Consider the following 13,412-nt stretch of genomic DNA (forward strand, 5'->3'; position numbering starts at 1 on the left):
ACCGCTCATGGGTAAAAAGGCACATTTGTTGTACATTTAGAGGCTGATAAATTATTGATAATTACAGCTGAACAGTCATGCAAGTATGTATCCCTAATGCATACACCAAATGAATTTCTTATGACTAAGAGGGATGTCTGTTGTAGTAAACATGGCATACTCAAGGGATCTCTAGGACCTTGTTTATGAAACTGTGTAATGTGGAAAACCACATCATTGACTGTGTTCCTTGTTTCCTCCTACAGCCAGCTGACTGACGACATATAAAAATCTCTATTCTGTCATGTTTGTAGCCAGTATTTATTTGGACTGTTAACGAAAAAATACAAAGAAAGAAAGAAACAAAAAGCTCAGATCACTAATCAGGCATGAGGTGCTATGTTTGGTGGTAATTTAAAAGTGGAAGGTCCATAAAAAGACAGGAAGACAAAGATTTCTGTATCAACTTTTGTTTTAAGAAGGAATCTACTTTTCCCTGGAAGTGAGATACCGGGTAATTTAGGGAATAGGGAACAGGAGACTGCCATACTGTTAGCATGCCATACTGTCCAGAGGCCCACCACAAGTTCAGGCTCCTCCAGTACTAGGAACTCTCTCTGTATATATTAAGATACAGTTCTTTTAGCCTTACAGCCTGCTTTGGCAGCAGGAGACAGGATTTTTCAGGGAAATCGTAAGGCAGTCTTCAATAGAATTCTCTTACAACACTTTCTGTACACAAAGTTGTTATCTGTCAGCTTTAATTACTACATGCAGTTGCCTGAGTCAGCCCAGGAGGAAATATGATGAATAAATATTATGGGCAATGGTTTAGCATAAAATACAAGCTATAACAATCTATGAATACAACATCTAGAATACAAAAAAAGTCCAGACATATTCTAAAAATCCTTCTAGTTCTAGAAGAGTCTGCTTTGGGGACTTACAATTACACTGAAGGTCTGGTGGCTGATACCATGAACTTAGAAATAAGGGATAACGTTTTCACAAAAATCAGTTGCCATTGTTGATTTTTCAACTATTTTAGTCACATGCATATCCCACTTCCTCACCCTTTGTCTATTTTTTTCTTTAATAAGCCATTTTTCCTGTCATTTGGTTGAAAGGCACATTTATGCTTCACTAACTTTACCTGTCTGCAGTTGATTGCCCAAGTAGATAGATGCAAGCACTCACTTCTTGTACTTCTTCACATGAAAAATTCTGGGGACAATTTGGAGTTCACAGAAGGGAAAGAGCTGATACTCCTAAGGACAGCTACAACTGGGCAAAATTTTGCATAACAGTTTGCAAAGGTTTCTTACTCTTCACAGACACACTATTACAGCCAAAGACCTTCCTGAGCAGTGACAGCGGCTTATCACACACAGCTGCATGGATGAATCTGCAAGAGGACTACATGCTCATGAATCACAGACTGGTTGAGGTTGGAAGGGACCTCAGGAGGTCATTTGGTCCAACCCTTTTGCTCAAGCAGGGCCACCTATAGCTGGTTGCCCAGGACCATGTCCAGATGGGTGTTGAATATTTCCAGAGATGAGACTCCATAGCCTCTCTGGGTAACCTGTGCCAGTGCTCAGTCACCCTCACAGTGAAAAACTGTTTTCTTCTACTCAAATGGAACACTCCTTTGTTTCAGTGTGTGCCCGTTGCCTCTTTAAGCCTGAAGGACTTAACAGATTCTTCCTCATTATGGGGTGTTTGTATTGATCACTGTCATTACTCTTTAGAGACAGGAAGTTCATTTCTATTACCTGTCTATCCTGATGTACAAAAAAAATAGCCCTCTTTGTCCATTTTGCACTGACAGAAAAAGCCAATGACAGTAACTTACCTGCAGATGTCCTTTCTACTCTTATGGAACCAACAGATGAGCTATGATCTGATTGTTTTACTCCTGCTGGCCTCACCTCACCAATTACTTCAGAAATTGGCATTAACCTTGCTCACAAACCAATTATACAATGTTATATTTTCTAAAACAAGGTATAGAATCTATCCTATAGAGCTGTACAGCACCCTAGTCAGATTAGGTTTTGAAATTGTAGTCATCCATTAGCAAAATACAGGCTTTTGGAAAAATACTTATCTTTTCACCTAGAATTATTATGGCAAAAAAAAAAAAATGAAACTGCAGTTTGATGGCTTTGCCTACGTCACATATCTACTAAAATCTCTGAATTCAAAACCTCAGAGCTGTTAATGGAAAACCTTAAAAACACTTGATGGTAGAGTGTCACTAAAATCAAACCAGTACCCCTTTCTCTTCTATTAAGATGGGCTGCTTATCTCTTCACAGTCAATTACAACTCAACTAGCTTGGCTTGGCCTCCTCCTTCAGCATGCAAACACAACAAAACAGAATTACTTCTTTGTGACCTATATTCTTAATTAAAATCCCATATACCATTGACATTATTGACATTTGGAGCTCTGTCCCCTTCCTGCCACAACCCAAAATTTATCAATAAAAGCAAAAATAGTCTTTAACATGAACATTTTTCTTCTCTCACCTTTTTTCTTCAAATATAATTTGGACTTAGATCCTAAGGAAATCAAAAATGACATGAAGCATTACACAAGGATTTCTCCCCAAGAGCACCTACTCTTACTTTTTAAAGAGTTAACACATTTAGATGAGATAGAGTTTGGAGAGTTTGTTTTCTTGCTAAAACCTGCCAGATGACAACTGCCCATAAGACAACTGGCCAAGACACAATCTAGCAGGCAGCACATTTTAATTAAAAATCAGTCAATTTCCTATGGTTACTGAAGGTCAAGTGGGGCCAGTTTTAATGCTCTGTTACATGAGAAGAAAATGTTAAAGCATTATGTAAAGCGCATACTGAATTACTGCTTATGCTAATGCTACCTGACCTTTATTCTTTGCTGAAAAGATATGATTGGCCATCTTATCATGAATTTTGAAGGGGAGGGGGGGGAATCAGCCAAATGCTGCTGGTGAGCCTTGTTCTGAGGTTGTTTCAATTAAAGCAGTATCTCTTTTCTCTGAGCCGTCCATTTCATCACTTGCCCACTGAGGCCATAGCTAACACAGGCACACATTCACAGCTCCAGGATGTCTCTAAGGCAGATCAAAAGTCCATATAGCTCAGCCTTGTGTCTATGATAATGGCCAGCACTACATGCTTAGGGAAATTCTATAAAAACCGTAGAAAGATGACTGATACTTCCCTTCTTGCACCCTGCCAGCCTCTGACAACATGACGAAACCAGTAACTTACAGGTGACTAACCCATTACTAAACCAGCATTAATCTGTCCCCAGTGATCCCCAGAGGAATCCTACCTTTTGAGTATTTCCAGACAATGGTAGGAACAGGATAACCCTCTGCAGAGCAGTTGAGAATTACAGCTTTTCCATAGATCCCATCCTGGTCGCTGGGCTGAACCACAAACCTTGGGGGCACTGCGGGAGGAAGCAAGTGCAACTTAACAGGCTGCTCAAAGTGGCAGACCGGTCAAATAAGGAGACATAACATTTCATAGCAGAAAGCAAAAATTTAAACCAGCTTTTTGATGATCCAGTGACACAGTAAATTTGTGTCTGCACACAATCTCAATGTATTTCTTGCAAGGCACAATAAATGCACCAGTCTGCATAGGATACAAAAGTAAGTTAATGAAAATCTCTCCATAGGAGAGGTTATAAAATGGAGTAACAGGTAAATCATATTGTTGTGGTTAGAAAAGAAAGGTTTTCTAACATATGTTTGGCAGATGTCTAAGAACAAATGAAATTTCCTGTGTAGTTTCTTTTTGTAACAGTGAAATAGTAGTAAGCTTTAGAAAAATAGTTACGTAGCATAATACCATTTTTAATAGCAATCAAATCACTTAATGTTAAAATGACAGCATTTAAAACACAATTCCTGATAGGACTTTTCTTTCCAAACAGGTCTAGAAAGGTTCAACACAATTTGCTTGCATTAAGTTGAAGAGATGTCTTACTGGTATAGATGTAAGTGCATCAATGCATATGTATTATCTAAAGCAGCATAAAACCACTGCAGTGAGTCTTCCAGACATAAGCAAGTAAGTATAACAGCTGCTTATCTCAAGGAAAAGCTTTACATGTTCCAAATACAGATACACAGTGAAGAAAACAACTTGTGACAATGTTAGACCTACAGTTTACCATGAAAGCCTAATACCAAATGTCAAAGTCTCAATAAAACCTGCAGATTAGACAAAATTTTGAAAGAAAAGCTGAAAACTGTAAAGAATGCTGAAAACCCCACAAACTTTTAGTGAATATTAAAAATGCTTAATGGTTGTATTAAAGTCAGTTTAAATCACAGATTTTGGTTGACCTCCTGTTTTCTCATTCAGAACACAAAGAAGGAAATACCTGAGGAAAAAAAGTAAATTATTTGTGTCCTTATCCAGTGTTACTCTTTTTGTCATTTTTTACAGTGCTACAGACAAAGCCTGTAACAGGTTTTTTTTCCTCTCAAATCAAGTACAGCAACACACTCATATCTGATGCATTAACGGAGAAATCCTAACAGTTCCTTGCTTTCCTCTCCCCACTGCAGCGTATGCACATGGGGGCGCATACACAGCGGATTCACGGATTCACAGCTTCACAGGTCCAGCCAGTGCTGACTTTGTCTGAAAGTTGGGGGAGACAGAAGAAAGGGCCCAACCATCCCTCCTTGTTCTGACCCAAAACCCCATCAGACCCCACCACCTGCCTCAACAGAAGTGCCAGTAATTAAGAAAGGAAGTATGGGAGAAGGCTGTAGCATTAGGATAGGTAAAGCAGCACAGAAGAGGATCATCAGTACAGTGACTATTTGCCCTGGGACCTGAAACGGCTCTTAATGGCCATAAATACAGTACTAGTTATACATCAGAAACACTGTGTGGCAGAAGCACAGTAGAAGCTGTAATGCTATAATATTTGACTTTAAAGTTTTTTCAGCGTAAACACTCTCATATTTAATGTAGATAGCACCTCCTATTATACCAGAGTCCCAGGATTTCCTTAAGGAGAAACTTCAGCTGCCAGTGTTGGTATGGACAGGACTGCTAAAAGTTGGAGGTATCTAGACATACTCTTTCCAGGATCAGAGAACCCTCCTCACAACAGCTCGAGTCTTCCTCCCTGTGCCTCCATCTTCCAGACTTCCCTCTATCTTTCTCTTTCCACCTTCATAGATACAATTGTTTTTTAAAAAGAGAAGAACAATCTTCTGGAGAGCTAACAATCCCTTTAACTGGGGATAAAGGGATAACAAACCCTTTCACTATCCTGTAGCTATAATGCGAAGATGTTTATTGCCTAACTACAGACAAAGAAGATCCACTGCTGTTTGGAATGTTGCTAGAAGAAATGGAAGGAGCTAACAGTGATAGAGGCAAGAGACATCTTTGTACTAGATGATACATTTACTGCTGTCACACATTTCAGCTTTCCAAATGGCTACCACACTGACAAACATATCTCATACGTTAATTCATGACAGGTAAGCATCAAACATGAAATCCCAGCAACAGCAGCTCTGGGCAATCACCCACCCTGTTCTAATTATCTACTCAGAAAAGACATTTGCTTCAGTAACTCTTTTCTCACTGCTCTGTGTTCATTTTATTACCAAACACAAAAGGATTCCTAAGCACTTATTTTCCAAAGCAGGTGAAAAGTACAAATAGTTGCACAAATAGATTTGATATTATATAAGTCAGCGTGGTGGCATCAGCTTGTTTCACCTGGATAACTGTTAGTTAATTTGTATTCACGAACTGATTCTGAAAAATCAATTACAAGCTGATTATCCATAAAGAAGCTAGACCAGAAAATCCCCACCACAAAACACAAAACCACTTCAGCTGTATTAGTCTTACAGTTGAATGATTACAAATGATGTGATAGAGTGACTGATAATTATTGGCCTCCTCTACCACTGAAAAGTGTGAAGAGTGTAATATCTTTTGAAATCTCTCTTATAATATGAAAATTCTTTGGTTTATTTCCCTTCTCTTTGAAAAACATTTTCTTTATATTCTTCATTATTTGCTATGGAAGACACTGGCCAGAAGTGCTAATTTTTCAGGAAATAATTTATGTTATTAAACAGGTAGGCATATGCAGGAAGTTCTGGAAACATTAAGCAAGCTTGCCTAGTATGGAATGAAGGCAATCGGCCTTTAAAATACTATTTGCATTAAAGTTATCTGTTAAAATATTTTTTTTCTCTAATCCCTTTGGGCGTATAAAGAGAAAAATGGATGGATGCCGAATGTAAGCGTTAAGAGCATTTCTGTGGAAATGCATCCTTCCACATCTTTAATGAACTCACGTAGATGTTCTTTATGTGTTGTGCCTTTAACACTGACAAGCTCTGAACTGGGCTTTTTATCATATTGATTTTACTGTATTTTGTGTGTACATAAAACATAAGTTTTTGCTCAGATTTTCTTGGTGTCCTCATTTTTTTTTAATCATTACTTTCAATACAGAATGACACCAGAATGGCAACTGTGGAAATTAAATTTTGCCATATAAGCTGCAGAACCAGGTGTATGATTAGCAATCATACGGTTTCCTTGTACTGCTCTGTAAACAAAGCATGTTTCAAGCTTGCTTGGCAAAAACTGCCCACACCCAGTAATAGAAACAATTTCTATATTCAGTAAAGCTTTGGCCTTCTTTAGGACTACTTATAAAAATGCCAACTGCTGCTCTGATTCCGAAGACGTGAACCCTTGACACTTAGTCTTAAGATTGCCAATAGAAATCAGAAGAGATGCTACAGGAAAACAAAATTACTCATTCAATGACCTTTCAATTGTTTCTGTATTACTGTCTAGGTAAAACCACAGGATTTTTCTTGTAAAATGATTAAAAAGTAAACAGAGGAAACCTTTACATTTGTCTTCCTCATTGATAGTTTGCTTCTCAATTTTATTTCAAATTACTAACTTGTTCAGTGCTATGTGCTACCATATTTTGGAAGACAATGCAGTTAACTGCTTGATCTAGATTTTGATACTTAGCTTTAGATTATAAAACTACATTCACCTTTTCGTTGTCTTTCAGGATTTCATTATAAATTTAATGCAAGAAAATTTCTTATTAAGAAGTTTGTGAAGTTAATTTGTCTGATATGCTTAAGTAGAATTAATGGGGAAAAGAAAACAAGTAATTCTCCTCCTCTCTCTTTAGTTGTAAAGGTGTAGGCCTCCTTTACCCCTTTAGAAGTTAAACACTTTGAAATAGCTCACGAATATGACTGAACAGTTGTACTTTTATTATCACCTTTATTTCAGCAGCACAGTCCCTTGAGCCTGTAAAGGAGGGCATTTAAAATTGATTTAACAATGAGTTTCTGTTAGGCTCTCTCATTTAATGCAGCCCATGGACCTGTGATGAGAATGAGCTGTTGAGTTGTTTAGTGTAAGAACAATAAGTTGACAGATGTGAACTATTTAATGGCTGAACTCAAAGGACTTAAAAAAGGTGTTTTCAGTCAATATTATGACTAGCAGTCTCAGGCTTTCACAAAGGGAAAATAAAGGATGAGTGTAACCAGAATAAGATGGTGAATGTCATAGCACTGTTTTAAGAGAAGGAAAATTCTTTTATTATCTCCTTGTGTGAAATAATCCTGATAAAACAATACATGCGTTGGTACCCTAAGATACTGCTTACCAGTGTCTTTTGACGCTGAACTGCTCTCAATGATGGACTTTACAAGCTGCTAACAATCAATTTATAAGTGCATACTAACATTCCCTGATTTAATTTTGTGTTAACTGAAGAATCCTTCCTAATTGTGCTTTATGCCAGAGATCAGATGACAAATACAACTGCTTCATGGACTTCAAATCTATGCAAGCGCTTCTGGCTCCCAAGTACAGGGATTAGTACATCACACTGGAGAGAAACTCTGAAGGCTCCTAACACAAGCTCCTCTGGTGGGCTACTGGAGTGAGTTAAGAAATAATCTATGACATCGGCCCAGAATACGATGTTTCATTTTTATATGTAATATTTGTACTTTACATTTAGATCATACTGTCAAAATGATGGAAGAAATTTAATCAGCCAAAGCAACCATTGATGTATTAATGAATGAGATCATTAAACACTGTACTTTAGCAAAGATGAACAGTTATTAAATTTGGTCATTGGACCTAAGGGGTCGATTTAGCTGGTTTAGTGAAACCATTTGCTGTGCAGTTCAAGAAAAAAGATGTACTTTTGTAAAATGAGACAGTGCCTAGTCATCGTGTTGATCAGGTTTGTCTAATGAGAACATTAAATAGGAAGTGAATCTTTCAAGAGTAATCTTCAAAGCCACAGTGTAAACACCAGCAAAGAAAGCAAATGAGTTTCAACACCAGCTGCAACCATGAATCTCTTCCTCCTGCTTTTCTACCACAAACTGCATTTGCTGCATCACACCATCAGCACCACCAAACATCAGAAAAAAGACAGATACTCACTTCCTACCTGGAAGATTCAAGGCTCAGGGCCTCCTCATTGGGTGCCTAACTATCTAATAATATTTGACATTCCTGGCAAGCACAAAATGAAAAAAACATTTACACTTAATGCACTAAATGCATTAAGGGGAGTTATTAGGTATTTAAAGACCTTATCTCAAGTTTAACTTATAATGTGTTCACTAACAGGAATTGTAAAATCATTATTTATGCACCCACTGCTGTCTTTGAATTCTCTCTTCTGGCAGTATCTGAAAAATTTTGAACTCATAATACATTTATGAGCTTTTTCTTTTTTGTTACCAATTAAAATCTTTTTCGCTGCTTTTTATTTCATAATTACTTCATTCTCATTTTAGGAAACCCTTCAAAAATGAGTAACACATGATAAAGTGTATATAGATTTTTAATCACTCTTCAGAAGACAGCCTTAATGAGTAAAGCCTTAATTAATTCCACATGATGATATAAGTAGTTAACAGAGAAGATATTTTCCTAATTTCTATGGACGACTTTCATGATAGGATCCTACTCTTTCCTTTTTCTTAATAGCATGCCTTGCAAACCAAGAGTGCGGCAAGAAATAAAAAAATTAAAATAATAATGATTTATGAGTATTTGAGAAACCCTTCTATCTTGCAGATTTGTGATGCATTTCCAGAGAGTCTGCAGGCCAGGATCTGGTGGAGCACGAGATTTTGAGAAGGAAAGCCCTATTTTCACTCACCTGGACTGCCAACCTGCAGTCCCTATAAGCAGTGATGGATGGTAGGCTCCTTCCAGTGGCTAATTAATGAGCTTTAAAAAGATACTCCATAAATATTAGAGGAAATCAAGCCTGCTTTTCTGTGGATTTCTATCTCATCTTTGAGTACAGACTCCAGTTGGAACATTCCTTGTGTTTCCAGAAGAGGGTCACCTGAGTAGATTCTCTGGTGTCTAGTTTACACTCAGTAGAGGTATTTCTAATCAATCAACTCTTTTCATTAAGTGTTTAGGCTTTCAGCTCCACCGGATGCATTTTCCCCTCTTCCAATCTGTCTGAAACTGGCCAATAAATTGTGGAGAGAAACACCAACAGATCCGTGTCCACAGTGTGTGACTGTCTCATTTCCAGGTCCTCACCAAGAAACCCGTGGCAGAGAGAACTGAGATTGCCCTAAGATCTTCCTTACCCAGGGCTGCACAGCTGCCCCGAGGCTTTCTCCTCTCACTTTCTTTCTCTCAGCAGGCACTTTCCATCTCTTATGTGATGTAAGGAAGCTCTGTGGAAGCTGGTCATCATCCTCTGGTATTTAAGGCAGGGAAAATACAGCCTCGCTGGCCAGGTGTTTTTAAGGCTCCTTATGGCCAATTGGTTGTTTTTATAGAGCACAAAATAATGGCAACAGCAGTGAAGACTTACCATGAGGTGTCTACAGATTTTGAGAGACCAGTACTTGTATTTGTTTTGACATTTAATACTCCTGGCAAAATAGTAGAGAAGCTTAGATATATATAAAAAAATATTTGTGGGAAGAATATAGGAAATCTATTTAACAGACTTACAACTTATCAGAAAAATCTGAATGCTAAAACCAGCAGATATGCGCGATCTGACATTAAAAATATGGAGAAAAAAAATCTCAAGTTGTAAAGCTGAAGAAATTTTGTGGCTGTATGAATTCTGCAGAAGTTTGTGTACTCACTAGTAGTTCAAATGAGGCACTTTCTTTGTTCATTTTAAGAATGGACAGGATTTAGATTCCACTAAGTCTACCCATAAACTGTAGAACTGTATGGACTCCCACTTATTTTTGAAACATGACAGCCTTCATTGGTTTTAATTCTACTTTTAAAGCAAATACAAGGAGAGAAAGAGAATAGAATAGATAAAGGAACTTTGTGGGGAACAGTCATATTTCCCTTTACTTTCCTCTGCCATTCACTGTCTACTCATATCAAAATGCACAAAATTCACATAAATAAGATATTCCCAGAACACTTCTGTCATTTAGAAAAGCCAACATGTAAGTTTAAAGCACACTGCTGAGAAATGGTCACACAACACAGATTAGAAACAAGAGGAGTTAAAGCACCATTTTTTCTCCATTTATTTGGAGAAATTCCACTTTGTTTAGAAAAAAATATTATGTTTCCATTATATAGATCCTATGAACAAAAATATGAGGAGTGATCAGAAAGCTTGGAGAAGAAACAGTCAGCAGGAAAGCAAGTCTTAGATGTGTATAGATCAGGTTGGATGCAGACGTGTAGTGACCGACAGTGACGACTTCTGACCCATGTGGAATGAGACACTGCTGAAGCATTTCAGTATGAGGGAAAGTCAGTCCAGGGTTTTGGCAGAAAATTCAGGTCAAACACCATATATTTTTCCCTTTCCCTATGAGTGAGAACTATTATCCCAGGCGCATATGTAAAACTGATTAAGACATTACCATTTAAATTGGCAGAGAGAGGGGAGGGGGAGGGGGAGGGAGGCTTAAAGGAGGCTACTGCAGAGCACTAGCTGGGCAGAAAGATAAGCAAGAGTGGAAAAACGAAGTAGCCCTCATAAATGCCTAAAATGTTGCAGGACTAGACTCCAGAAGACTTCTCCTTTCACCCCAAAACAGAGTGAAAAGTCACCCTCTACCGTGTCCGTGGGTTTATAAGGACACCCTTCAGGCACACCTTTGCCAAGTTACCTAGGGATTATGCCTTGTGATATATTTTCAAACTTGCTGTGCAAACCATTGACAAAAACAAATTGCTTCCTTTTCTTTCTGGATGTTTTTCAAAGAGTTTTAAATTTTCACTGTTAAAAAATAGGAGTGTTACACTTCTCCCACTTTGCCATCTTCTACCAAGCCATTAGAATCCTCAGAGAAAGAGGGCACATACCATAATCCTGGAAGTAACCCTAGTTATTTCTGCCTGTTGCAGATCCCTACATTTTATATTATCTTCTGTAAGTTTACCAAGATAATTCTTAAAGCCACTTAGGGGCTTTTGTCCTCTTTTTTCAGGCTTTCTTTTTCCCCTCAAAAACTCATTTGAAGCAAAGTCTTCTGAACAGATCTTCCTTTTTGAGTCAAATCTTCCCACTGTCCTAGGACTATCCTTAATGGACTGTTCCCTAGTTTTCCCCTTAAAGAATGTGTGTGCTTATGGTTTTTATGCTAGTATTCCCAAAACTCAGTAGTGAGTAGGTCCATTGCTTTTCCACTAGTTTTGATATAAATATTACTGTCATGATTTTTTTTGTAATTTCACTGCTTTTAAGCTTGTTTCAATATTCTTTAGTACAGATGTCTATTACTTTCCCTATCTATCTTGTAGTTCTAAAATAGTCTAATTAACTAAACACGTTTAGTTATTCTTTTCCTAAGCTGTTTTTTTAGCTTTTAACTCTATTCATCATTCTAGTAAGCTCCCATCACAACAAACAGTCCGCTGGCTGTGTCTGCTTGACACAGACGTGCTACATCTAATAACACCTGAGACAGTACCTGATTTGCCGTTATACTCAGTGCTTTAATTGACAGGGATGAATTGCGGTAGCAACTCTGTATGGCTTCCTATAGGCATTTCATCACAGCAGGGATGGTAGAATGATCTAGGTTGTACAATTGAAAACTCTCTCTGCAAATGCTGTCTATCCTTTTTTCAGCATCAAGACCCATGAGGCTGTAACAGCTCAAGTGAGCCCATGTGCAGGGTTTTCTGCTCTGTGCCCCACTTACCAGGGCAAGCCCTGCCTTTTCCCTAACTTCTCCCTGCCTCGCTTCAACTGCAGTTTCCCTGCCTCCTGCTCTCAGCGGGCAATTCCTCTTCTGGCAAGCCTTGTGCTGGCCTGACCTCTGTTCCCTGGACACATCCGCTTCTTCCTGTCCTTTCTGGCATTAATTAGTTTTCCATCCTTCTGCAGGGAAGGAGGTCTGGGGAGTCTGCTCTTGCACCCCTCTCCCACCACTGACACAAACACCTCCATTTTCCCCTTGTATGCTGCTGCTCTAATTGCACTTCTGCCCCAGTGGTGGGATGGCAGCTGTTGAAGGCGAGGTATCTCTCTGAAAGGTCTTTTCCACATACAGTGTTTCCTTACTGAAACTATATTCGCATCTTACTTCAAGGCAAAATGTTGTGAAGTCAGTATAAGCAAATTAATCATGCTCATTGCTTACTAAACACAAATAAGGAGAAGAACAACACGGAAACAGGAGAGAGCCTTTTCCTGATGAAGTCAACATCAATGCTTTGCTTCTTTACTGACATAATGTTATACGAGAGACTGATCTAAATAAAAAATGGGGATCATCAGACTAAAACAATAACAGAGAGGAATTTGATACAATTTCAGAGGCTTGATCCCAATGAACTGGTTTGTGCCTCACAAAATTTTCCAGGAAGTCAGTCTTGGGGCTCCCCCATCCACCCTGTGCGGGCCAGGGGTTTTGATTAGTTTCAAGACTTTTAGATAGAAACGTTGTATTAGTTTCTGTGCTCCATTGCTCTCTGTTATAAAGAGAGGAATTACCATATTTTCCTCTTTTTTTATACTTCCCATCAAACAGATGTCATTGCAAAATACTGATGAATTCCGCTTAATTGGTGCCCTTCAAACTAATTACATCTACTTACCTCTCACGATTAATTGGCTTTGGTGCTCCACAGCTGCTGCATCATTTCTAGCTATACAGGTATAATTCCCATTGTGCATCAGCGAAAGATTAGAAATCCTTAAGGAGCTGGTGAAGTCGATGTTGTCAATCGTCACCCCAAGGCTGGCTGGGATCGGCCTGCCGTCCTTCTGCCAGGTGATTGTGATGGGCAAATCCCCAGAGACCACCACGCAGGGAATGAAGACCCGCTGCCCGATGGAGAACCGTGGGAACTCAAAAGGCTGAATAAAAGGCGGAACTGAAACAAAAGGGGAAAGAGGAGCTATTGCAGTTA

General features: G+C 38.6%; 1 protein-coding gene across 2 annotated transcripts in view; it reads right to left on the reverse strand.

The window, feature by feature from the left end:
- The window catches only part of DSCAM (DS cell adhesion molecule), a 467,719-nt gene that overhangs the window by 146,925 nt on the left and 307,382 nt on the right, over positions 1-13,412 (reverse strand). For both annotated transcript variants that reach the window (XM_040585109.1, XM_040585110.1), the window contains exons 9-10: positions 13,098-13,376; positions 3,310-3,429 (exon numbers count right to left, since the gene is read on the reverse strand). In XM_040585109.1, coding sequence (XP_040441043.1) covers positions 3,310-3,429; positions 13,098-13,376 — 399 coding nt within the window. The remainder of the gene's footprint in view (positions 1-3,309; positions 3,430-13,097; positions 13,377-13,412) is intronic.

The sequence above is a fragment of the Falco naumanni genome, chromosome 2 (genome assembly GCF_017639655.2).
Source record: "Falco naumanni isolate bFalNau1 chromosome 2, bFalNau1.pat, whole genome shotgun sequence".
NCBI lineage: Eukaryota > Metazoa > Chordata > Aves > Falconiformes > Falconidae > Falco > Falco naumanni.